The sequence below is a fragment of the Lissotriton vulgaris genome, chromosome 7, assembly GCF_964263255.1.
Source record: "Lissotriton vulgaris chromosome 7, aLisVul1.2, whole genome shotgun sequence".
Lineage (NCBI taxonomy): Eukaryota > Metazoa > Chordata > Amphibia > Caudata > Salamandridae > Lissotriton > Lissotriton vulgaris.
In genome coordinates this window covers 1,158,503,835-1,158,531,356 of record NC_141695.1, presented here as the reverse complement: position 1 = coordinate 1,158,531,356, position 27,522 = coordinate 1,158,503,835, and the positions used below count along the sequence as shown (strand labels likewise).

The 27,522-nt window shown below is 44.3% G+C and overlaps 1 protein-coding gene across 2 annotated transcripts in view; it reads right to left on the bottom strand.

Annotated features, from left to right (window-relative positions):
• The window catches only part of HTR4 (5-hydroxytryptamine receptor 4), a 1,457,781-nt gene that overhangs the window by 10,675 nt on the left and 1,419,584 nt on the right, over positions 1–27,522 (bottom strand). Inside the window, exon 7 of one of the 2 annotated variants that reach the window (XM_086931612.1) lies at positions 5,936–6,028. The exons of the other annotated variant lie outside the window; for it this stretch is intronic. Within the exon in view, the coding sequence (XP_086787738.1) occupies positions 5,936–6,028 (93 nt within the window). The remainder of the gene's footprint in view (positions 1–5,935; positions 6,029–27,522) is intronic. 2 annotated transcript variants of the gene reach the window in all.

The following is a 27,522-nucleotide window of genomic DNA, read 5'->3' as shown; positions in this document are numbered from 1 at the left end:
ATTGGCATAAGCCTGGAGAGTCTTCTGCCTTCCCCCTCGTGTAGCCTGAGCAGTGATAGAAAAATGCAGTAAATATCAGCGACTTGAGGACCTCTTGAACCGGATGTTATTTTGTTAGATGAGAAAGGGCGGTTTTGGCCTATCAATGCCCCAACACTTACCTCAAACTGCATCAGCTCGCCACATGATCCTTTTGTTCAAAGTCAGAGGGCAGGCCATAGGCATTTCTTTCATAAACACAAGGCTCATCCTTTTTTAAAAAGACGTGCTTAATCTCGATGCTGTCTGTGAATCACAGCAATAAAAGGGTGAATCGGCCATCCGTTCTATAAGTGAATTAGTCAACCTTTCCCTAACTTAATTCACCTAACACACTTATCTTTGATTTGCACAAATCAATTTTATTTATAAGCAAGAGAAAAGCAACTGTTAATGTCTGAAATATTTAATCATAAAATTAAAAATAATTCAGCTTAAGTGTCGAAAGCTCCAAGCTTTTAAAAATTAGTTTATTCATTTTCTCATTTGACCGTGTATATCTTTATCCATCAAATATATAACTTTGGTACGGTTCGTTGAACATTTCATCTGTGTAAAATATGGTACAGGAGCTGGATAATCTCTCCTGACTGATTTAATACTTTAGCAACTTCAATAATATTTTAACTACAACTTTGGACTTAAAAGCGAAGTCCCAATGCGCCCATATTTTCAGTGTGCCCGCCACATCACCTACTCTTTGTGTTGTCTCCCAGGTTGCTTTAATTCATTTTCCCTTCGATTCACCATTATGTGGGGGTCCTTGTATAATTTTTATAGTAGTAACTTCTTAACCCTGAGGCTCCTCAAACTCACTCAGGATCTCATCGCAAAGTCCTGCTGGGGTTTGCCTATGTATTCCACTTCTCTCTTCCCATACAGTACCACGCTTTCGCTATGTATGACACTTTTAGAAAATTCAATGACAAGATCCAAAGTCCTTTTACCAGCTTGTTTAGCCTCTAAGCGAGGTAAAAGGATCAGGACACAACTGTAAAAGTCCCAAGTTAATTCAAATAAATGAATATCTCTTGCAGTATGGTAGTGCTTACTTATACTTTGCCTTTTTAAGAGCAAGTTGGTGGCTCTGATGTTTTCCATCACCATTCCCCTGTGCTCAGCATTTTTTTCCAGTGAAAGCACCATTCTTCTATTACAGGTTGATCCTTATACCTTCTCTCTGAGAGAAAGCTATTTTTGGTAGTCCATTTTCTGTGAGCACAAACTCCCCCCAGCCAAGCTTCAGCTGGGTTAAAGAATTTTGATATGTCCTATTGTAGTTGCCAATTGCTACAGCATCAATACCATGACACCTTTGAGCACTAACTTTACAATGGTAGCAGTCGGAACCATCAACCGCCCAACACATGTACAATTAGTCAGATTCAAAGCACCCAAATAATGATCGGTGACCAATATTTAGCATAGGGATGCTGCACCAGGCTATACTCTCTATCACAGAGTGTACCATTACCTTTCAGAACACACCAGTAAATACTACAACTTTATGCCACACATCTTATAGGATATCATCCTTTAGTAACTCTTGGCTTGCTCCAAGTTTAAAGGTCTTCCAATTGCAGACTTACCAGGCGGTACATGCCTTCACCATCCCACTTTCATATGCCTTCTTATTTACCCTTTTGAACATTTGGAAAAAAGATGTGGACTTATTACTTAGTCTCAAATCCTTTATTGGCCTTGGAAACAACTTTTGTGATGAAAAAAGTGTTGGCTGTAGTAATTGTCACCAGTTTTTCTCGATTGATTATGAGAACAAGCCTACGACACATCATTGTTCCTTCTGTGACCTAACACCAATATGTATATTGAGTCTTCACCAGGACCTCAACACTCTAACAACGTTTTATCTTTCGTTCATATCAGTTGTGATTTTCCGGCCCCTCTTTGGATTAATAAATATATGACATTTTTTGATTCATTTCATATCTCTTCCCTCATCATTCAATACGAATACTGTACCTGCACTTACTGTTCATTGTGCTCCAGACAATTCTTATCCATGACACCCTTGAGTGCTGACCACATTAGATTGTAGCTGTGAAGCCTTCCTGGTCAGTTCCAAGTAAGTGCAGATAACTGATGTCTCCCATTGACTAACAACGATGGGTGTTTTCAAGAGAAACTATTAATTAGGGTGTGTTGACCACTATTGAATGACTAAGTTATGGGCATGTATCAACAGCCATGAGGTTTTCACAATGGGGCTCCAAACAACATCAAAGACGACAAAAGAAAAATATGTAGTTGGCTAGTTTGTCACTGAAGACAGCGAGGACAACTATCTAAACATACTTATGTGTATTTTATGGTTGAGTATGGTGAACAAGGCCAATGTTCCTCCAGGACAGACTCGCCTTCAAAATGTCATGCATCTGGTACAAAATGATACACTTCAGGCTACCTGAAGGACAGGGGATAGCAGGCTGTGCCTTCTCCTGCAGATTCTGAATGCAAGAAACTCAATAGCTCAAAATCATGTCTGCTCCTGACAAGCACGAAGAATCTCAAAGTTCCAGATAAAATATACTTAATCCAAAACTGTTTTATTTTTAGAGGATTCTAATAGCACCCTTCACAGGACCTTCATAAATAATGAAGTCCCCCATATTGCATACAATCCACCTATTCCTCATGGACGTCATTTAGGGGTAGCAGCTGTAACCACTGGCTTGCTCCTTGCGGTCACTTGCATGAGATTCTCAACCGCTGGCCTCAGAGGTAGCACCATCAGAGCCAGGAACACAAGGGCAGCCGGTCCTTATAACATCAGTTGGGGTTCCAATCTCTTTATTGATTTTATTTATTTTATTACACAGACAGTGAATAATAATATAGTATTGACTATTAGTGTAATAAAACATGGAGGACAATTAGCTGAAATATGACCCTCCTTGGCAAGAGAGGCAGGTAAAAAATGCTTTTAAATGTAGGTTGTGTGCATTCGATTAAGTGGGAGTATGTTTATGTGAGAGATAATGTGTATCTTTTTTTTGTGATAGTGTGTGTTTGTATAAGCATGTATGTGTGTGTGAAAGTAAAGATCAAATGACATGTGATGTCACTACTGCTACCTCTGGCCTTTTGGTGAATTGACGCGTATGCTTATGCGCTTAAAAATATTTCTTTCTTTTACTTGACTGTTATTCTGCCATATATTTATGAATCACTCGACTGCCTTTGTACCTAGATCAGCATTATGAAACTATTAATAATAAGAAGTGGGCCGGACGGTCTCCCCCAGGAGTTGTATTCATCCTTTCGTGATACCTTGCTTCCACCACTTGTGGTTATGTACAAGAAGCGGCGGAGTGCAACCCATTCCGGCCGGAGACGGATCACGCTACTATCGTAGTGATCCCTAAGTCCCAGCCCCCCTCGAAGTGCTGCTCGGACAATCGTCCCATTTTGCTCATTAATACGGAACTCAAGGTTTTCGCTTCCGTACTGGCCGATTGCATACGGCCGCACTTAGGCCAGGTTGTCCACCCTGACCAATGCGGCTTCATGCCTCTCGGAGGGACTAGACACTGTCTCCGACGACTTCACCTTGCCCTTGAGAACCCTCACCTGCTTACTCCATACTTGTTACTTCTCCTTATTGATTTTGAGAAGGCCTTCAATTCCGTTGACTGGAGCTACTTGGATGCAGTGTTGGAACAGATTGGCTTTGGCACTCCTTCCCGTCACTTGATGAGGCTACTCTATCACTGTCCTCGGGCGCAGATCCTCATTAATGGCACTCTATCCCGCCCCTTCCCCATTGGACGGGGTACGCGGCAGGGATGCCCCCTCTCCCCGATCCTTTTCGCTCTGGCTATGGAGACGGTTGCGTGCCTTGTCCGCAGTGACCATTCTTTGACTGGCTGCAGGTGGCCCGGCCTAGCAGAGGATAAAATTGCGTTATACACGGAAGATATGTTGCTGTTCCTGGCGGACCCAGGCAATCGAGACCTCGCTGCCTTCGGACATTGGCTACTTTTGAACGTGCCTCTGGCTTGCAGCTTAACCTAGCCAAGTCCGTCCTTGTCCCCTTACACTTATCGCGCAAGTGTTTTGACTGGCAGTCGTCGATTCCACTTTGGCGGCTGTCTTTCAAGTATTTGGGGATCTGGGTCTCCCTCCTCCCTGACCTTGCATGGGAACTCAATGTCACCCCGCTGGTTAGGCGGGTCCCTGTCGACCTCCTTAAATGGCTCACATTGCCTCTCATCCCGCTGGGCAGGATTGCCCTGTACAAAATGATGATCTTGCCCCGTGTTTTGTACATGCTCCAGAACACTCACCTCTCCTTTGCCAGATCTTGGTTCCGGGACATGGATGGCATGGCCAATAAATTCTTTTGGGGGGGTCGAAGGTCCAGGCTGGCCCTGGCCCAATGCCAAATCCCACCTTTTGATGGAGGTCTCGGAATGATAAACCTTTACCTCTACTACTTAGCAACTCGTTTCCTCACAATTCCTGACTGGTTCAATGGCGGCTGGTCCGACCCAGCATATCGCTTGGAAATTCACATCTTGGGCTTCTCCTCTATCCAGGGGATGCTTTATGGGACCACGATTCCCAAAACTCTTCCCGAGGTCACGTGCAGCATATTCTTGGCTTGCATCACTTCGTCATACTCAATGGGCAGGCAGGCTGACTAGCTACACTCTCTTGTGGTGTTGCACTAGGCTTCGTGAAGTCGCTTCCCTGTCACGGTTCCAGCAGTGGGATCTCATTGGGGTAACCTTGTTGGGCGACGTCTGGAGTGGTACTCACATCTGATCCTTTCAAGACTTACAGACCAGACACTCCCTCCGTCCCTCTCAATTCTTTCGATATTTGCAACTGCGTCACGCCCTTCACTCCCTTCACTCCCACATTACAGATGGCACATCCCTGCCCGAATGTAGCCCACCCAAGGCGCAAGTTCTGACTGGGGATTAAGAGAGGGGTGGAGTCTCTCGGATTTATCGTTCCCTCACTAACAATACCCCTAATTCCCTTTCCATACTCCGTGAGAAATGGGAGGGCTGGCTTGAGGATCTGGAGAATGAGGACTGGCGGGATGCCCTGATGGCCCCCAAGACAATTGCGGTATCGGCGAGACTCCGCCTGGTCCAAGTCTACTTCCTGCATGCCGCATACCTTACACCCCTGCGCGTCCACCGTGCTGGGCTCCGGCCTGACTCCCACTGCCCCTGCTGCTCCCAACCCCATGCAGATTTTTACCATATGGTTTGGTTGTGTGCTGTGATTCAGAGATATTGGGAATCTTTAATGCAAGACTGACGGGGGTCCTGGGCTGGGAGGTGCCGCTTGATCCCATCCATGTTCTGCTGGGCGTCACCAAGGGATTGGATGGCTCCAGGGCTGAGACGCTCTTCCTCAACACAGCATTGGTGTTTGCCAAGAGGGACATTGCCGCGCATTGGCGGAACACTAGGACGCTGACGTCGGGGGGTGGATTGGTGCGCTGTGCATGAGCGCCCTTTATATGTAGGCAGGGGATGCCCTGAGAAATTTTGCCGCATGTGCGGTAAATGGGTCGGGGTACTCGATGATTGAGATGGCGTGGTCCGCTCTTCGGTTTCATGTGGATAAGCTATTATTGATTTCTTTATGCAATCTTGCTATCCATGTGATGTGTTTTCTCCCTTTTCTGAAAATGTACAATGTGGCTCTGAATGGTGCTGTTCGTAGTTACATCCAAAACTCAATAAAATTGGTTGCCAAAAAAAGAAGAAGACAAAGACTAAAGGGGTGCATCAAGGGGATCTTGTGGCCATCAGGTGCTGCCTCAATATGTTATTCAGCGATTGGGGTGTTCAATCTTGGTTTGATCGCTGGTGTAGTGCAAAGAATGGAAAGTAAAGGAAGTGTTGGTACTCACTGTCTCACAGACCCTGCCGTCCTGCTGAGAAGCTCTGGTACCGTCCTCCTAAAAGTCCCTGCAGTCCCGCAGAGGAGTGCCGGTACTGTAGCTCTGAAAAACAAGAAGTGGTGGTTCTCAGAGAATGACAGTACCAGCCCATTCAAACCCCTGCTGCTTGGGGCTTGCAAAAAGACTATCCTTCATTATCATTGAAATGGTGCCTTCTTCCTGAAATGGCTACCTCTAGGTATCAACCGCATGACTTCATCTCCACACCTATCCAACCATACTTCTCTGCGTAGGAATTGCATGTGTCAGAGCGGTCCTACCCCACCAGCATTCCAGAAGAAGATACCCACTGGGAATTCTATCACTTTCTCCAAAGCCCAGTATGCCTCTAAAAAGGATCTTGGTGCTTCAGGCTCTTACTATGTGAGTTATCCTTCCATTCATTATGTACCCATTGAATGTTGTTTATTGACATAAATCATGTTTTTTCCCATTTCCTCCATTAATGGCCACAGCTTGTTAGACAAGTTGTCAACGGAGAACATTTTAAGACTTCACTTCCTCTGCTCATCTTACCCTCTTCCTTCCATCAGTTATTCCCATATAGGAAGTCTTGAGGTTGATAATCAACTGACTAAACAATCTCCTCTGGGCAGGATGTGGATTCAAGGGTAACATCGCTAAGAGATCAAATATATGATGGGTGTCCAGTTATGTATCACATGCTGGAGTAGCTTTCCAAACCAGCACATTGCATAGATGATTTACAGTAAGGAATAACTTTACCTGTTCAAAGACAACACAAAATTATCAATTGCGTAACTATGTAGTGCTTTGAGCTTAAAACCATGACAATGTTAAGGCGTTTTGAGGTACATCTTGGGACAAGTGTGGACACTTCCTGGAAGGAATCGAAAGCCACCATGAGATCCATATTTGGTATTTGTTATTTTTTTACGACATCTCTAAACCTTGGCATGTGACTGAGACTCCCAGTAGAACATCTTTAAATAATAATCAGAGAAGGGAGGCATACAAGATCTCTTCGAATTAGCCCCTAAAATGATGGAGCATATTTAAAAAAAATCTCACGTGGAGGAAATCCAAACGTTATGTTTGTGAGAAACCTGTACAATTTCAATGCCAAAAGATAAGCATGATGCTTTACAGAAAAAGATCCTTTTAAAACTTTTCTCTGCACGTAAAACATCCTTTACCACGCATTCATGCCTTCAACACAGATGGTAAGTATATTTACGGTAAGGATGTGTGTGTATATATATATATATATACAGGTTCTCAGACAACCAATCATTCTTCAATATACATTGGCATATATACATAAAACATTCTTAATCTTTCTAGAAACACTCAGTCATTGGATGATGTCATCAGTGATGTCATCAGTGATGTCATTTAAGATGTCATTGAGCATGTCATGAGTGATGTAATATGTGATGTCATCAGCAATGCATTGTGGGGGCGCGAGTTATAGTTGCTCCACTAACTATAACGGCCGAATTTCTCAGGTTTTATACGAGTGAAATGCCCAACTAACTAGGACATCCCTGAAACCTATGGTTTTTCCAGTGAATCTTCAAGGTTTTTAAATGCTAATTTCTAACTATACTGTCCCAAAAAACCTACGTTTTTTTCTGTGAATTTAAAGGTTTTTTAAATGCTCATTTCTAACTATAACATAGCAGTCGCATTTGCAGGGTGGCGGAGAAAGGTGAGCATGGCCTCCAAACACCTTATAGCAATCCCACTGTGTGGGATTTACTGGCGGTAACAGGAGGGGTAGTGAGCCTTCAACGTCAACCTTGGGGGCCAACTACCCCTTTTATTACCTCTAGTAAGTCCCACACAGCAGGATTGCTAATTTGTTATATCAGGCCCCAACCCCTCCCTGCACCACTGTGCACGTTGTAGGTTGGGGGATTAAGGCCCCTTGAATCCTGAGTGTCCCTGGGGGCCAACTTGCCCAACAGGTACCTCCAGTAAGCACCACAGAGCTATGTTGCAGAGAGGTGTTCCGAGGCCACGCCCCTTTTTACACCACGCTGCAAATGCGGCTTCTGGCTCACTACAGCTACTCGTTGGATTAAGTCCCCTTGTGTCCTGAGGTCCTCAGGACACAAGAGGACCTCATCGCCCCACCAGCAGTGCACCAAGAGGCCCATTTGCAGAGTGTTGTAAAAAGGGGCTTGGCATCGGGCCACCTCTCTGTAACGCAGCTCTGTGGCGCTTACTGGGGGTACCTGGTGGGCTAGATGGCGCCCAGGGACCCTCAGGATTCAAGGAGACTTAATCCCCCAACTTACAATGCGACGGGGGGCCTTGCTGGGTTTTTTATTTGTATTTTTTGCAGCGGAGGTGGGCTGTGTGGCCCCCCTCCGATTCTACTTCTGGACCCGGGGACCCATCCCCGAGGCCTGGTCTCGAGGTTTGGGATCGTGGGGGGAGCCCCAATGCCCCCACGGTCCAGCCGGCTCCCTGCCTCCTGCGGGAACCGGCATTGCTTTTGCACAAGGGTAGCTGCTGACATGCAGCACCCCTTGTGCAGAAGCAATCTGATTTGCTTCATTGAAGCGAGAGCAGGTTTCCTGCTCTCCCTTCATTGAAGCAAAGAAGAGTTTGCTATGGCAGAGTGGGAGCCGTGCGCCCGCCCTGCCATAGCAAATGGGAAAGTCCCAGGGGTGGGCACCCAGGGACATTGCAGGAGCCGGCCCTGGGGGGTGGCGGTCCCCAGGGCCATCGAGGGCTCCAGGAGGGGGGGCTGCACGCCCCCCCTTCCTTCAAGTACAAAGCCCCGGGGAGGTGGTGATCCCCAGGGCTTGGGGGGCCCACGAGGACCCCAATTAATAAAGAAAGCCCCAGGGAGGTGGCGGTCCCCCGGCTTGGGGAGGCCTGGGAGACCCAACCGCACTTAATTAGGAATGCCCTGGGGAGGTGGTGGTCCCCGGGGCAGCGTGGGGGCAGGAGTCCCCACACGCATTTTCTAAAACAAAACCCCAGGGAGGCGGCTTGTTTTTTTAAGTTTTTCCATCCGGATTCGAGAATCCAGTGCAAATTCAGACTTTTTTTTTTAATGCTTTTTATTGGCCGTGGGGTCCTTGTAGGATTCCCTGAGCAGGCCTAGGGGGTCAGAGTGTTTCTACCCTGCCCCTTTTCTTGTTTTTCACCTTTTTTCTGTACTGTTTTCTTGTGACTCAGTTACCGAGTCACAAGATGGCTGCCAACACATTTTAGTTTGCAATGTTGGCAGTCAATCAGAATTGAGCTTGCGCTCGGGAGGGTTCGCGAACCCTCCTCGGTGCTCAGATATCAATATTTTTTATTTTCTGAATTTTTGAGCAACAACTGAACGGATTTACACTATTTAAAAAAAGGTTGCTTTCTGAACCAAGAACTACCTTTTTGCCAAATTTGGGGTAATTCCGTTCAGCAGTTCAGGCTGTAGCCTCTAATAAAATATCCTTCGGAAATTAACATGGGGAAAACGCGTTTTCGGGCCCCCCTTTTTTCTCAGCGAATGCTTGACGAATCACCCCAAAACTTTCAAGACAGGAGCTGACCTGAGTGAAACTTTTTTGGGATAATTTTGCAATGATTTGTGAAACGGTGCCAAAGATATTGGCAAAATAAAAAATGCTTTTTGATTAAAAACGTAGAAGAGAGAAACAGAGGTAGGATCAACGATTAGGTCTTTGGTTTATTCAAATATATATATATATATATATATATATATATATATATATATATATATATATATATATATATATATATATATATATATCAGGTAATCCGCTTTCAAATGCGCTGCACCAGAATCTCGCCAGCCGGCAAAGAAACTCGGACACGGACCAATTGGGCGCTGAATTTTCTTTATTGCAGAGTTTCTGTCAAAGACGTTTCGGCTCAACGGAGCCTTGTTCACATGACAACGTTTTGTCGAAAGGACAGCCCTTTTAAAGTGCTAGTGTCAACAAATAATAATTATCACCTGTGATTTCATTAGCATGGACATAGATAACATACTATGATCACTCCATAATAAATTGGAAATTTGAACTAACATGACGTTCATTGCTAGTTATTGAATAACAGTTAAATACCATTAGTGAAAGTTTTTACGTACATACTTGAATATAGGTATATACTACACATGTTAGAGAAAACACAACAACAACAATCATGGTAAAATACCCGTTAATGTGATGCCTGTATTAGTTTTGTTAATGTGGAAAAGGATCAATAGTAAAGTGCAAGTGCAAGGTTCAATTCGTAATATGTGCAAATAATGCTAACAGTACTTAAGTTATGTGCAAATATCGCAAAATGTGCAAAATAGAGCAATTCAAGTATACTGTAAACACTTAATATGTGCAAAATACGCTATTGTTTCCCCTCTTATATTCAAATTCTCCTTATATGGCCCAATATGTTTTGTTCTACACTAAGTACATGCCATAACCAATGTTGTTGTACCTGATAAAGTCAGGTTCTATTTCTAGTCATCTAAATAGCAATAAATAATCAGTGACCATTGATTGAATTCCAATCATGTGTATGTACCACAAATTTCACTATTATCAAATGATCCAAATAATTCATTCCTAGTTCATGCTTTGTGTCCTACTAAATAGTGAATACCATAACCAAACAATAATTCATAACGGTGCACAGATAGTGAAAAAAATGCATTTTTCAATTAGATTTTTCTATTACGTAGCAGCTATAATCAGTCATATATTAAGGATATCTGTTAGGTCGCAGCCTCCCCGTGGTGCACACACATGTATCACCCGCCGGGCGTCCATTGTGCGTGACAACCATGAAGAGGAGACCTCAAGTATCTGGGATTTGATATTTACGGAGTCTCAGGGCAAGCATGTATAGAGATCTTCTGTGATGTTAAGGCCTGCGGGGGTCTTGGTGTTGAGCAGGAGGATATATTTGGTTTCAAGCCTTCTTAGTTTTGCGTCCCTATCCCCTCCTCTTCTACTATTTATCACCGCATCAATCACCCAGTATCTTAAATTGGTGTTGTTGCTTTGGTGACATTCCCTGAAATGACGTGCCACAGGGTAAGTATTGTCACCGTTTGTGATTGCGCGTAGATGTTGGAGGATTCGTCTGTGGACAGCATGTTTAGTGCTGCCTACGTATCTTAGGTGGCAGGGACATTGTAAAACGTACACTGCAAATTCAGTTTTGCAGGTTAGGACTTGACTAATTTGGTGTTCTGTGTCTGTAAAACCATCCTTATAACTTTTGATATTAATTCCATGTTGGCAGGCCTTGCAAGTTTTGCATTTGTAAAAACCTTTATTTTCCTGCCACCATGAGGATTTAACATATGGTTCAGAGTTGGTTACCACTATGTGATCTCGCAAGGATGGAGCTTTACTGAATGTAAGGGATGCTCTCTTAGGGAGATCTTTGCCTATAATGTTATCCCTGGTAACAATAGGCCAATGTTTATCAATAATTCTGCGTACCTGTTTATGTTGTTTGTTGTATCCTGTTATTATACGAAAACAACTTGCTCCCTGTTGTTTCCCACTTCCACTGTTGTCAGTAGATATTAACTGTCATTCAGATTTTTTCACCAAGAGTTCATCCCTTGTAAGGGCCATAGATTTTTGTTTAGCACTTGTTATTAGTTGGCTTGAATATCCTCGTTCAAGAAAGCGTAATTCGCTTTCACTCTGGGCCTGTTCTAGATCTCGGGGATTGCTACAGACTCGTCTCAGCCGTAGCATTTCCCCGTAAGGGATGCTGGAAACTAAATGTGCCGGATGTGAACTGGCAGCATGTAAAATGCTGTTTCCAGCGGTTGCCTTACGGAAAATTCTGGATTCCAAACGCTTATCACCTATATACAGTTCAGTGTCAAGAAATGTTACTTTTTCCTGGCTAAGGGTCGCTGTAAACTTTAAGTTAAGTTCATTGTTGTTTATCTCATGGATGAACCTCAGTGCTCCTTCATGGCTTCCTCTCCACACGACCAACAGGTCGTCGATGAAACGAAACCATGCCACCAAATTGTTACGTATAATGTGTTGATATTCAAGGCCAAGGACCAGCTCCTCCCAAGCCCCCATGTGAAGACATGCGAAGCTTGGGGAGAAGCTGGCCCCCATGGCTACTCCCTGCAAATGGCGGTATAATTGCTGGTTGAAAAGAAAAATGTTATTAACCAAACAAAACTCTAACATTTCAAGGAGCATAACATTGTGTTCATCAAATTCAGGACCCCTTCTTGACAAATAATGTTGAACCGCGTTTAAGCCATCCTTGTGTGTTATACTTGTGTAAAGTGATGTAACATCTAAAGCAATAAGCCAATCACCAGTGACCAATTCAATATCCTTAATTTTCATTAAAAAGTCTCCCGTATCCTGCACATATGATCCAAGTTGATGTACATACCCCTGTAAGAAATAATCTATGTATACAGATGTATGTTCTAGGAGACTACCTCTGGCTGATATAATGGGTCTACCCGGTGGGTGCAGAGGATCCTTGTGCACTTTGGGTATAAAGTACAAGATTGGTGTTATGGGGTTATCGTTCTTAAGGTACTTGAATTCTGCCTCCGAGATTAGTTTAGAGGCTCTCCATTTGGATAGCTTTCGATGGTATTCCTCTTTATTAGTTGTTAATACACGAGCATGGATGCGCTCATAACAAGTTCGATCGTTCAACTGAATTATTATTATTATTATTATTATATCTGATTTTGTAGAGCGCACAGCTACCCGTAGGTTTCCCGGCGCTAAGAGAACAGAAGTAAGAGAGGACAACGGAAGATGAGGAATCGGTTACAGAGAAAATAACCAGGTTTTCACACCTTTGCGGAATTTGATGTAAGATGTTTCAGACCGCAGAGGGATGGGAAGTGAGTTCCAGAGCACAGGTGCCAGGTGGGAGAACGAACGTCCGCCGACTCTGGCACGCTTGAAGCGGGGAACAGAGAATCTGCAATGAGTGGAAGACCTAAGGGTGCGAGAGGGACAGTATATAGGCTTCCTTGTCGTAGTCCTTTTTTGTATATATATATATATATATAATCCAGGAATTGCTTCACAGCAATAGAAAAATGCGCACTCACGAATCCACAATTAGCATATAGAGTTTATTTTCAGGTTAACACGTGTGTTAACCTGAAAATAAACTCTATATGCTAATTGTGGATTCCTGAGTGCGCATTTTTCTATTGCTGTGAAGCAATTCCTGGATTATATGGTAATCGGCTTTTGTGGTCCGCCGATCCTCATGCGCCACCTGGCCCGGGAGAAGAATCCCAGCAGGACCCTGTGCTTTGTTTGGAATATATATATATATATAGATATAGATATATATATATATTTAAACATATATATATATATTCACTGAAAAAACCATAGGTTATAGACCATATATAGTTAGGAATTAGCATTTACAAAACCTTGAAAATTCACTGAAAAAACCATAGGTTATAGACCACATATAGTTAGGGATTAGCATTTACAAAACCTTATGTTACTCGCACAAAACCATTGAAATTCGCATATATAGTTAGTTGCAATAACTATATATCGCGCGCCCGCAATCCACTGCTGATGATGTCACATATTACATCATTCATGACATGGTCAGTGACATCACTGATGACATCACTGATGACATCATCCAGTGACTGTATGTTTCTGTAAAGTTAAAATATGTCTTACATATTGAAGAATGAGTGGATGTATAAGTGTCTGGATGAAGGATTTAGTAGGTGCATGACTGACTGTATGAGAGAGTGATTAAATGTGTCTCACTGAGTGCATGGGTTAGTGACTAAACTGTCTTAATTTGTGCATCATTATATCTGTTGTTCTATAAACTGCTGCATGTGTTGATCAGTAGCTATATGAGTAACTATATGGGTTATTGATTGGTTGCCCAAGTATTTGTATGGGAGAGTGAGTGTGTGTGTGGGGGTGGCTGGGAGGTGTGTGACTCTGTGCATACATGTGTGAACAGTTGATTCACTAGATCTATGGGTTCAAAACTGCATGTGGAAACAGCTGTATGGGTGGTTGACTGTGTACGAGTGTATTGGTGAGTGAATGGATATCTCAGTGCTACATGTCAAAGTAAGTACATATGTAAAACACAGTACATGTGAGAGTTCACATATATAAATTACTGTGCATAAGAGCTAGTGAATGTGTGAGTGGCTGTATGGATCATTGTGAACTTGTATCAGTGATTGTATAAGAGAGTAAATATGTGTTAGAATATGTTTCAATAAGTAAGGTGTGTATAACTGTATAGTTGAGGAAATGGAGGTGTGATTGATTCAGTGCATGACTGACTAGGTGTGTGAGTAACTCCATGGATGAGTGACAGTCTGTGAGTGTCTGTTTACTCTGAGTGTATCTAAGGTTATATTAGAGTCTGAAGAGGTTTATCGTATTATCACATGATTGATGTCATCAGTGATGTTGTCAGTGATGTCATTTGAGTTGTCATCAGTGATGTCATCAGTGATGTCACTGACCATGTCATGAATGATGTAATATGTGACATCATCAGCAGTGGATTGCGGGCGCGCAATATATAGTTATTGCAACTAACTACATATGCGAATTTCAATGGTTTTGTGCGAGTAACATAAGGTTTGGTAAATGCTAATCCCTAACTATATATGTTCTATAACCTATGGGGCCTCATTTATGAAAAGTGACGCATCGCTGCGTGAAAACAGCGATGCGTCACTTTTCACTGCGCACTCCTTGCGACACCAATGATGCGTCATATTTAATGTATGACGCATCATGTCGCAAGGACTTACAGATACGTCAGTATTTCTGACGCATCTGTAAGCGCAAAAGTGACGCATTGCTGGAGTGTGTCACAAAAGTGACGCATCTCCAGCAATGCGTCCTTTCACATGGGGAAAGCCCCATGTGAAAGGGCTTGCATCAGTCTTACGCCTGCTGTGAGGCAGGTGCAAGATTTTGACGCAACCGCATCCTAAAAGTGACGCAGTGAAATCTCATAGATTTCACTGCGTCACTATTACGAGGCTTTTTGCGGGGGAACGCCCCCTCTGCATACATTATACCTGACGCAGGTATAATGTGGCGCAGGGGTTTAAAAAGTGACGCATCTACCTAGATGCGTCACTTTTTAAATATGGCGCAACAAGGCGCATGTTTTACGCCGCAGATGCGTCACAAAAAGTGACGCATCCGCAGCGCAAAACTGACGCAAGGCCTCATAAATGAGGCCCATGGTTTTTTCAGTGAATTTTCAAGGTTTTGTAAATGCTAATTCCTAACTATATATGGTCTATAACCTATGGTTTTTTCAGTGAATTTCAATGGTTTTTTAATAGCAAACATCAAAAGCTTTAAAATGTCAAGTACGTGATAGGTAAAAACATTTTCGTGTTTATGCACGCTGATGTGCTTTGAACGCTGCCCCCCCCACTCTTTTCTTTTATGAGTATTCTCTCTTTGCAGATAGTGAAGGGTAGGTAACGCAGGCCTTTGCCCCCGTTGTAATCCGTCGTGCCTGCTTCTCTCTCCATTTGATTGATTGTTATCCAAGCATTTACTGTTTTAGAATTGGTTCTCTTTGGTTCATTCTCTATTTACAAACAAGCACAGAGTCGCAATACTCTGTTTAATCTTTGCAGATAGTGAAAAATCGTTAAAAAAAACAAAAGGAATCGAGCAAAATCAGTAGGCCACTAATGGGATCTCTTTTTGACCTCGCTAAAATAGAAACATTAGGAACAACCCCTCATGAGAAATACGAAACTAGTGAGAGGAACTGAGCTCGACACCATGATGGCTGCAAGACAGCTCGGCTCCGCCGCCCACCCCACCCAAAATAACGACAAACCCTATGCAAATATTATAAATATATACAACACACCAGCAAAGTAACAGGGTAAAACGTTTTATTAAATAACTATTTACATGGCAGCCTGCTCCAACATCCATCACTGTTCCTGTCGAGGTAGCATAGCTGGCGGCCTAGGGGTGGAGGACCGTTGTGCAAATTGCACGGGGACGACACCATACGCCAAGACTCATCCCCAGTACATCCAGAGCTGATGTCCGACAAGTTGTGTGTGAGGATGCCTTGCTGATGCCACCACCCCCACCACCACCTTTTTGTTGCCTGATCCGGCTAGCTCAATCGATCGAGCATGAGACTCATGCACTCTGATCTCCTTGGCCTCAGTCAAGCATCAATAGTAAGATTTTCATATGTTCCTTGGTCCCTGAGTTGCTTCGATATCACTGCCTTGCCTTGCTGTTTGTGGACCTTACTGCATTGGAAAACAATGTGATGCGGTGCCTCCCTGAACCGCTTGACGGAGGCCCCCGAGAGACGGTGTAATGGCGTGGACTCGGAGGGGGCGCTTGGCTCCGACCCCCTCCCCAAGTCTTGTTGCCCTGGTGTGGCCTGAGATCGCCCCCAACATAGGCGGCTGGCTCACGGGGTCAAGCGAAACTTTTTGCCTTTTGATGACTCTTCCATTCTGAACATTGTCCCACAATCCGTTTGACCTGAACACACGTCCTGCGGTGCCCTAGTCCGACCATCACATATTCTTGCACCAGGAGACGGCGTGGGATGCACTAGAAGGGAGAGGCGGCGCAAACGAGCCTCCCCCACCTCCCCAGGTGGAGGTTTTTCAGGTACACCCCAGCGCTTCACGCAACCAGCTGAGTTGCGCCCGCTCTTGCGGCTACAGCGTCTCGCCCACCATCCACTTGAATTGCGCCCACTCTTGCGGTGCAGCGATAGGTGGCTGCAACAGGACTCTCAAAATGGCGGCCAGCTCTTCGGATTTAGGCCTGGCCCACTAAAACGGCCCTGGGACACCTTGGAACTCAGACGCTTGACTGCTAGGGCATGGACCCCATTCCCAAAAGCGTCCCCTCAGCCTTGAAGATTCTACAAAAGTCACCGGGGCCCCCGACTCCCGCAGACTTCCGGTGGTGAGCGACTGCCATGATTGCTCGCGGAATGGCCACGACGTAGCCACGGGGTGCTCTCATGCTGACGCCAGCTTCAATCTGAAACATCCAGAAACACTGTAGACTACCAATTCGATCAGTTCCGGCGGAGCCCCAACGTGACCCGGAAGAGAAGAACTTGCCCTCCCCTCTTTGACTGAAGGTTCTTGTTGCCTGTCCCTTCTGTTGTCATTTTACAGAATTTTTTGGACTACTGAAAGGGGTTGTGTTCCGACCGCTGGTTGGTGGAGACATTTTGACACTATTCTGGACCTGCGTTGTCGCGTAATGCGTCATATGACGCGCCGCGTTAGCGCACCCGGAAGTGCTCCGGTGCGCGAGGCGCAGCTTCCCGGAAGCGATCCAGAGCGCGGCGCGCAGCGCGTAACGTAAGCATAACAGGTCATGTGACTTGTTAATAAAACTTTTCATTGGTTCATTTTACTTTGGTTATTCTAATGATGAAAGGCTTAGTCATATGACCTAAAAAAAACGCTTTTCATTGCTTTCGAACATTTTTTTTCCCCAAATGATGAAAGCCCCACTTTTTTTTTCTCACTCTGACTTGTAAAGCAAAGGACCCAGATGCATTTACAGTTTATCACTAACAATGTTCCAGGCTAATGTATTTTCTCAGGAAATTTACAACTGTCCTGCAAGTAAAATATTCCTTTTTCGATAAAAAGGGCGTTTCTTCGTCCCATGAGAGAACCGTTGAGCAAAAGAGGCTCGGCCTGCTGTCTTAGTCGCTGATAGGCATGAATATCAGATTCTTATCGATCACTTTATGTTGCAGGAGTAGAAAACACAACAGCCCTTGACCATTTATCTTTACTGCGTTCCTGCGTATTATACCTTTTAACCGTCATGTAATTGGACTGCTTTATTTCACTTGCCTTTTACTGATTCGAAAACAGTGGCTATTATTCAAAACTTTACCAATGTAAGTACTACTACCATGTTTTGTTTTAAAAACCTTTATTGTGAAAATGTCAGTATACAAATACGGGCGTATAACCACGTGGGCCGGCCACGGAGCAAACTGGAATCGTATATGATGAGGGGACATTTACACTGTAGAACAACGTAACGGGCGACCCATTAGGTTGCAAGAACTAAGGTGTCTAACAGTTGCGGAATCGGTGGGCGTACATTTTATAATTAAAGTACGACAGGACAAGTTACAATAAAATTATATAGATATACATTTGCGGGCAAGTACCTTGGGTGACGTTAATTCGAACTTTCAATAGTACAGTAATCAATAACACATCAGAACTTAATATCAATAGGGATGTCCAAATGTTCAATCAGTACTCGTCTCCGCCCGCCATGTGCTTCAAAACTGCATACGTATCTCGTGATATCAAGGTTGGGCAACCAGTACACAACAAGGAGTTACGAGTCCCATTTATACCGGCGCCATTTTGAGCGAGGCCGGGCAAGACCAGGATATAGTCAAAATGTCTCCACCAACCAGCGGTCGAACCAGAACCCCTTTCGGCAGTCCAAAAAGGTTCCGTTAAATGACAACAGAAGAGATAGGCAACAAGAACAATCAGTCAAAAGAGGGGATGCTTTCGTGAATGGGGCCCATGCCCTAGCAGGCAAGCGTCCGAGTTCCAAGGTGTCCCCGGGCCATTTTAGTGGACCAGGCCCAAATCCAAAGAACAGGCCGCCATTTTGAGAGTCCTGTTGCAGCCGCCTATCGCTGTAGCAGCAAGAGCGGGCGAAACTCAGCTGGACGGCGAATGAAACGCTAAGAGACGCCCCACTGCAGATGAAGTGCCGCCACCTGGAGAAGCGGGAGAGGCTCGTTTGCGCCGCCTCCCCCCCCTTCGGGCACCCCACGCCGACTTTCGGCGCAGCATTGTAGGATAGCCACACCAGTACGGCAACTTGCTGGACACCACCTCGATGCCATCCAGATCTCGGCGCGTTGTGCTGCCTTCGGCCTACTGTAGCTGCAAGTGCGGACGCAACTCAGCTGGATAGCGAGTGAAACACCAAGGGGCGCCCCACTGCAGCCGAGGAGCCTCCATCTTGGGGGCGAGGCACCGCATCACATTGCTTTCCAATGCAGTCAGGTCCTCAAACAGCCCCCACTTACTGACGCCACCTCACAGGCCAACGGGGCACCCCACCCCGACTTTCGGCGCAGCATTGTAGGATGGCCACACCAGTGCGGCAACTTGCTGGACACCACCTCGGTGCCATCCGGATCTCGGCGCGTTGTGCTGCCTTCGGCCTACTGTAGCCGCAAGTGCGGACGCAACTCTGCTGGACGGCGAAACGCTAAGGGGCGCCGCACTGCAGATGAGGTGCCTCCACCTGGGGAGGCGGAAGAGGGCCGTTCGCGCCGCCTCCCCCGGGCACCCCACGCCGTCTTTCGGCGCAGCATTGTAGGATGGCCACACCAGTGCAACTTGCTGGACACCACCTCGGTGCCATCCGGATCTCGGCGCGTTGTGCTGCCTTCGGCCTATTCGCACATCGGTCCGCTACTGACGCCGCCTCATGGGCCAACGGATTTTCTACGCTTTTTATAGCCCAAAGCCGCATAACAGGTCATGTGACTTGTTTATAAAACGTTTCATTGGTTCATTTTACTTTTGGTTTCCTAATGATGGAAGGCTTGATCATATGACCTAAAAATAACACTTTTCATTGGATTAAAACATTTTTTTTCCCAAACGATGAAAGCCCCACCTTTTTTTTTCTCACTCGGCAATCCAAAAAGGTTCCGTTAGATGACAACAGAGGAGACAGGCAACAAGAACCATCACTCAAAAAAGGGGAGGGCAAGTTCTTCCCTACCGGGTCACGTTGGGGCTCCACCGGAACTCATCGAATTAATAGTCTACAGTGTTTCTGGATGTTTCAGATTGAAGCTGGCGTCAGCATGAGAGCACCACCATCTCGTGGCTCCGTCGTGGCCATTCCGCGAGCAATCATGGCAGCCGCTCCCCACCGGAAGCCTGCGGGAGTCGGGGGCCCCAAGACTTTTGTAGAATCTTCAAGGCTGAGGGGACGCTTTCGAGAATGGGGCCCAAGCCCGAGCAGACAAGCGTCCGAGTTCCAAGGTGTCCCAGGGCCATTTTAGTGCTGTGGCAGCCGCCTATCGCTGCACCGCAAGAGTGGGCGCAATTCAACTAGATGGTGAGCGAGACGCTGTAGCCGCAAGAGCGGGCGGTAAACAGCTGAATGGCGGATGAGGCACTGTGCAGCAAAAGCGGGCGGAAAACCGCTGAATGGCAAGTGAAACGCTAAAGGGGCGCCCCACTACAGCAGACGAGCCTCCACCTGGGGAGGCCCGTTCACGCCTCCTCCCTCCCCCCCCCCTGGGGCGCCCCACTCCGTTTTTCGGAGCAGCATTGTAGGATGCCAAGACCAGTGCGGCAAGTAAAGGACATCACCTGGGTGCCATCCTGATCTCAGCGCGTTGTGCTGCCTTCGGACTATTCGCACAACAGACCGCTACTGATGAGGCACAGTGCAGCAAAAGCGGGAGGAAAACCGCTGAATGGCAAGTGAAACGCTAAAGGGGCGCCCCACTACAGCAGACGAGCCTCCACCTGGGGAGGCCCGTTCACGCCGCCTCCCCCCCCCACGCCGTTTTTCAGAGCAGCATTGTAGGATGCCAAAACCAGTGCGACAAGTAAAGGACATCACCTGGGTGCCGTCCAGATCTCAGCGCATTGTGCTGCCTTCAGACTATTCGCACAACAGACCGCTACTGACCATTGTTGCTTCTGTTTAAAAAAAATGTTTGAACGTGTTTACTGTTTTTGTTGCGTTGTATATATTTAAAAGTTATTAAAGTGTTATAATCCTACTACTTTGTTGGAGTGCTATATATTTTTAATGTGACACATAATTGTGAAGACTTTGATGTACAAAAAGGCATCCCTGGAATCTTCCGCTTCAGGCTCGGTCCCACACACCCTTACAGTGAGAATCCCCTCCCCAATCACAATACAGGATCGTTATCAGATAGTAGGAACGCGTGTGGTGTGACGGATCTCATGAGGTGGGGGACTTGATCTACTGTAACTCCTTTGAAGAGGGGTGATTCTTTAAAGTTGGGGCCATAAACTACATTCGCACGGCTAGGTGATAGCCTGGGACCGGAATGGACAATCAGACACAGAGGAAGAGGAGTGTCAGAGGGTGCGGTAGTGAATAGAGTGAAAGGGAGGTGTCGGGCGGGCACAGGGTGTGATTCTCAGGGAAAAGCAGCGCAGATGGGAGGAGGTTTATGGCCCATGCATGAGAGAGAGAGCGGGGGTGACCAGAGCGTGGGGGAGATGCTTGCGAGGGTGGGGAGCCATGCTGAGGATCGCCGGCGTGCAGAGAGTGGGTCTGGTCAAGGCATCTAAAATGGCTGCCGTGCACGACAAAAGTGTGGCATTGGAAAAAAGGCAAGATGGCGCAGACAATGTTTATCAATACGGATTAATTTATAACAATTATTTTTAACAAAATATTTACTCGCAGTGACAAAATGGCGGTCAACACTTCCTGATTTCCTTCGAATCGAACGTTAACAGACGTCACGCAGCAAAAAAAAAAAACGCTCACGCGCAGCCGCTGGAAGACATGTATCAACATATATGAGCCTCCTCAGCCACCCTCAGAAAACATAAGGGGTCAGGATACGTCTCCCGTACCTCCTTATACCCTGTAATTTAATTAAAACGAAATACAAAATGGCGAATTCCCGTTTCGCTACCTGTTCGCGACCCGGTTCGCGAACCGGGAAGCGCTTCTACCGTGAAAAATCAATTTTTTTTTTAATTTTCCCACGGGACCCTTTATTAACCCCAACATCATTCCTAGGGGGTCAAGAGGGGTCTACCTTGCCCCCTTTCATTAAATTCCCCCTTCGTTTTTCTCCTCCTCTTGTCTCTCGATCCTACCGAGAGACAAGATGGCGGCCGCTCCGGACTGTTTAGAATGTTGACAGACACCGGAGAGCCAATCAGCTTCGCTTCGCAAAGCTCCATTACGCGACAAGTACGCGAACCGGAGCGCTACCCGGGACGCTGTCACAGATATATACATTTTTTTAAACGTTAATTTCTCAAAATCCACTGGAGCACATATATTGAGACCCAGCAAAGGCACATCGGGCTAACAGTCCCTACAATTTTGCCATGTTTCGTGCAAACCCATTCAGCCGTTCGAGCTAAAAGTGAGGCCAAACGCCCTATGGAAAACTCAATGTTAAAAACGCGTTTTGGGACCCCCCTTTTTTCTAGGCCCCCCCTTGACGAAACCCCCCCAAATTTTCTAGGGCTGCTCAGAAACAAAATGTGCCATTTTCCTGAAAATTTCAGCCGATTCCGTCCACAAACGGCAAAGTTATTAGACATAGAATTTTCAAAAGTCCCATAGAGAAAAAATCCTAACTATATATACCTACTGGCGACCGCCAGTAGGTAATATAGACACATATATATATATTTATCAACTACCAAAGGCCCCCACCCTGGGGTATATAAACAACCCCTAGATGCCTTGGACCTCTTGGGTGGTGTGTCTCTCTAATCAGAAAGCATAAGGATAAGGCACAGGATTCTGTGGAAAGCATTTTGCCAAAGTTTTGCAAACCAAGTATTGTGAGCATTTATATTCTATCTTTTTTAGGGTCGATCTGTGGTATCCTGTGTATTGAACAGCAGTCTCATATGTTAGATACTAATGGTAGACAAGCTCTGTGTTTGTAATTATCCTCAGAGATAGGGTGTGTGAGAAGTAGCAAGAGAGTGAGAGAGGAAGATAAAAGGCAAGACTTACTAAACTTTGACACAGCGCAATGCAGCAAAAGAACTTACCGTGCTGCATCAAAATGGGAGAGCTGGAATGCCCCATAACTACTAACATATGTGCATTCCCGCTCTCTCTCTGTGCCGGCGACCTGTGGCAGCCAAACTCCAATGCAGGCATTCTTGTGCCATGCTGGAAAGGTGCCCGTTCCTGCACAAAAACAATCCTAAGAGGCATTCTCCTTTTTCTATGTGTGCTGCAGCAAGAAAATGGAAAAAACGAAATTAACATATTTCTTCTTGTTCTGCCTCACCTGGGAAGTCATAGCATTTGGACACATTCCCAGGTTTACTAGTGTTAGTAAATCTGGGAATGAGCCAAAAACCATGGGTGGATGCCTGGGAACGCCCATGCTCCACCCATGGAACGCCTTCCCAGTGATGAGTACCGCAAGGCAGTGACTTCAGATTTACAAGGCCACGGGAGGTGGCTCTGCATGGTATAGTAAATCTCACCGAAGCCCTTGCATTCCCTTGTGCCGTTTTGTGTAACAGTGGCAAAGCAACAGCTTAATAAATCTGGGCCAGGTGCGTGTATGTTCATGTGCGTATTCATATGTAACATGGTTTTGTGGAAAAAGATGTGGTTCTCTACACATGGGCCAATCCCTTTGCATGAGCTCAGACCAACACTTTCTAGATTGTCTTCCACCTACAAATATAGAGTCCTGAAGAGTCCCACAAACCCAATCCTCTGCTCTTGATGGCTGACTGCCTCAAAATCACTACAGGTGAGTTGAGAGACAGTGAGGGTCAGATTAAGAACTATGAAACTATGGTCATCTAGATGAGGTGCAACATGAAGTCAAAGGAATGAGACCCTTGTGTCTGAATAACAAATAACAACCCTCTGATTTCCAAAAATGTGGTGCTACCTTGATTTAATACTAAAGGATTGTCCAGCTCTGTAGTGGCCTTTTTTTGTGGGATCGTTTGACACAAAAATCATGACCATGACCATGAAACACAGTGATACAGCCATTATGTTGACTGCCTCACTTGGGTGGTACACAAAAACAGAGATTCCCCTTTCATAAATAAAAAATCAAAACTAATGCATATGGTAACTTGGCAAACCAAGTGGAAGAATTATGTGATGTGCAGCACTGTACGAAGAATTGAATCTTTAATATACATTAAAAAGGAAAAAAATCAAAAAGGAAAACATCAAGGTTGCTGTGAAGTAATATTAAACAAATTCAAAACCTAAGTATAAACCATATATTCAAATATATTGTGCTTTATTAAAAATCATTTCACATATCCCAAAGTATATGACAAAGTGCAAATGCATACATTGACAAAATTATATAGACATTATAACATATACATCAGTACAATTATATATATATCATTCATGTAATTAAAAACAATGTGCTTATACAATGAAAAGATTATCAAACAACTGTCAATGCAGCGTTCACTTGGGTGGTAACCATGTATTACCCCTTGCCTTGGTTAACACAGCACACACCGAACATTCACTCATGTCAAATTGCTATCCAGCCACTGTCTCTTCTTCTCCACTGGTCCCTACACTATCTCTCAGAGTGTTGGATCTTCCCACAACTATCAGAAATTGGAATGCATTTGCCAAGTGGTGAGAATAACACAACCATTTCATCTACATTTTGCCGTGTTACATTTTTTAGTTTTGTTTGAGACTGAGGCTGCAACCTGGTTTATACCCACTGAGTTGCCTCAGAAAACCATCGCTTTGTCCTCTGTGACTCTGGAAGGCTACCCTCATTACAGGATATATAGTTACTGCCTTTGAGTGGCTGTTAGTCCTTTCTACCTACTCTCACATATAGGTCAATTACCTGACTAGATTTGGAGAAGCTGGAAGGATGCACTGCAAGCTCTAGAGAGGTACTTCTTTTACTTTTGAATTTGTGCCACCCATATGTCACTTTTCAGATGTTAAAAATGATGCAAAAGTGGCGCAAGGGGGTTGTAAATAGGCCCCCTAATCTTTATGTTGACCAGGAAGGGACTCACTGTATCAGGAAGCACTGCACAGCACAGAGAGGTGTGGCTCTCCCCTGCACTCCTGCACCACCGCTGTGCATATAGCACTTGCACACCTCCAATTGATGCTTCTCAGAAATCAGACTGAGACTATCTCGGGGATGGCTCCATTTGAATTCCTGTCTTCAGAACTGCAGGTGTGCTTAAGGAACAACATTAGTACAATAGAGCAAATTCTACAATTCTGCAGCAGGTCTAGGAAAACAGTAAGTTAAACAGAGGCCACCTGTACGTGTTTTTTTGTTGATCCAAGATCATCATTTGACTCGAACCCTAGGGCGAAATAATGGGACGTCTTGAAGAAGATGGGGGTCCTTAACGTTCTTCTTACAGTTCTTATTAATTTGCATGCCTTCACCCCTGCACGAGTAAGATATGGAAGAAAAGGCGAGCTTACTGACCCTTTTAAGATTGAGATAGGTGATTGCCAGGGGTGTGTCTCGGCACCAACCTTGTTTACACTTTATATTAATGACTTAGTAAAGGCACTTGATTTTGCTGGCAATGACGCCCTAAAATTGGGTCTCCGCAAAATCTCTACCCTGCTCTTCTCAGACAACATGCTTTTAATTTCGAAAGCTCTGTGCGGTCTGCAGGCATTAGTAGATTGTTCCCTAAGTTCTTTTTCAGTGAAAGAGGTCTTGAACTAAACATTAACAAAACCAAGTTCAAGGTGTTCAATCCGTATAAAGCAGGGAGGGCAAACATTCTGGTACAGGGGGTCTTTGGAGCAAGTTCAGGAGTTTGTATATTTAGGGGTTTGACGGACAAGCAGACTTAGCGTATGTTAGGAAGAGCACCCTGAAATGTCAGAAGAAAGCTGGTGATTAAATTGCGAACAAAAAAACACAGGCCTGACCTCTTGCCCCTGCAGTGGAGATCTATAACGTAAAAGCAAAAAGTTCTGCTATGTATGGGTCAGCGATATGGGGATATGAGCGCGGACAAACTCGCTAAAGTGGAAAATTGGGGGCTTATTAACAACGGCCAGCGATAATCATCGCTGGCCGTGCTTAGCGATAATTATATTATCGCAGGCTATCTCTGGTATTTATCGTCCTGGTAGCGCGTAATTAACAACGCATTACTCCAGGGCAATAAAAATTCCAGAGATAGCAAGGTTATCTCCCTTTTGCAGGGAACAACGCTGGTTCTCCAGAGATGTTGACTGAGTGACTGAAGTTTTTATTAAGCGCTTGAATGCCGCGGCGTCTTGGCACTGTAGAATAGAACCTGATGTGAGACAGATCAGGGCAGGGAGAACAGCCATGTTTTCAGGGATTTTCTGAATCTCAGTTTGGAGGCTTGTGAGCGAAGTTCGACAGGCAATGAGTTCCAGAGTCTGGAGGCCTGATTAGAAAATGATTTTCCACCCCAACGCACTTTCCGGATTCTAGGCCCGCAGACCAGGTCTTGATTGGTCGATCTTAGAGTTCGGTTGGGCACATAGCGCGGGAGGAGTTTGGCCAGATCGAATGTCTGACATGATATCGACAGACAGAATATCGAGATACAAAAATATCGGAGCAAAAATATCGACATCAAAAATATCGGAATCCTATCTTCATAAAGGTAAGTACAAAAATATCGAGAAAAAAAATATCGTAGTACAAAAATATCGGAATCAAAAATATCGTTTTTTTAAATGTATTAATAATAATGTAAAAATAATGTTAAAATACATATAATTTTACAAATATTAAATAAAAATATTAAAACAAAATTAAAACTAATACATATACATTTAAAATAAATAAAACACTTAATAATGTAATGTAATTTTTTTTTAATGTTATTTATTTGATTTAATGTAATATTTATTTATTTTTACCCTGTACGCCTGTACCCCAAAAACCCCAAACTGACCCTGAACCCTAAAAATATCCCTGTACCCGAAAAACCCAAAACTGACCCTGAACCCTAAAAATACCCCTTTACCCAAAAACTGAAAACTGACCCTGAACCCTAAAAATACCTCTTTACCCAAAAACTGAAAACTGACCCAGAACCCTAAAAATACCCCTTTACCCAAAAACTGAACACTGACCCTGAACCCTAAAAATACCCCTTTACCCAAGAACTGAAAACTGACCCTGAACCCTAAAAATACCCCTTTACCCATGAACTGAAAACTGACCCTGAACCCAAAAAATACCCCTTTACCCAAAAACTGAAAACTGACCCTGAACCCTAAAAATACCCCTTTACCCATGAACTGAAAACTGACCCTGAACCCTAAAAATACCCCTTTACCCATGAACTGAAAACTGACCCTGAACCCAAAAAATACCCCTTTACCCAAAAACTTAAAACTGACCCAGAACGCTAAAAATACTCCTTTACCCAAAATTAATTAATATAATATAATTACCAATTAATTAATTAACAATAACAATAAAGTAAATATATTAGCACATTAGCTGTAATTAATGTAATTTAATAATTAATATTATTTTTCCCAATTAATTAATTAAGAATATCAAAAAATTATATATAAAAAAAATACTATAATTAATGTAATTAAATAATTAATATTAATTACCAACTATTTAATAATTAAAAATATGTACAAAATTATATTAATTAATTAACTAATTAATATAAATTAATTACCAATTAATTATTAATTTAAATATGTACAAACATATATTAATTAATTAATTATTATTAAATTACTTCCCACCCTATTCCCCTATAAACCCATAACCCACTACAGAAT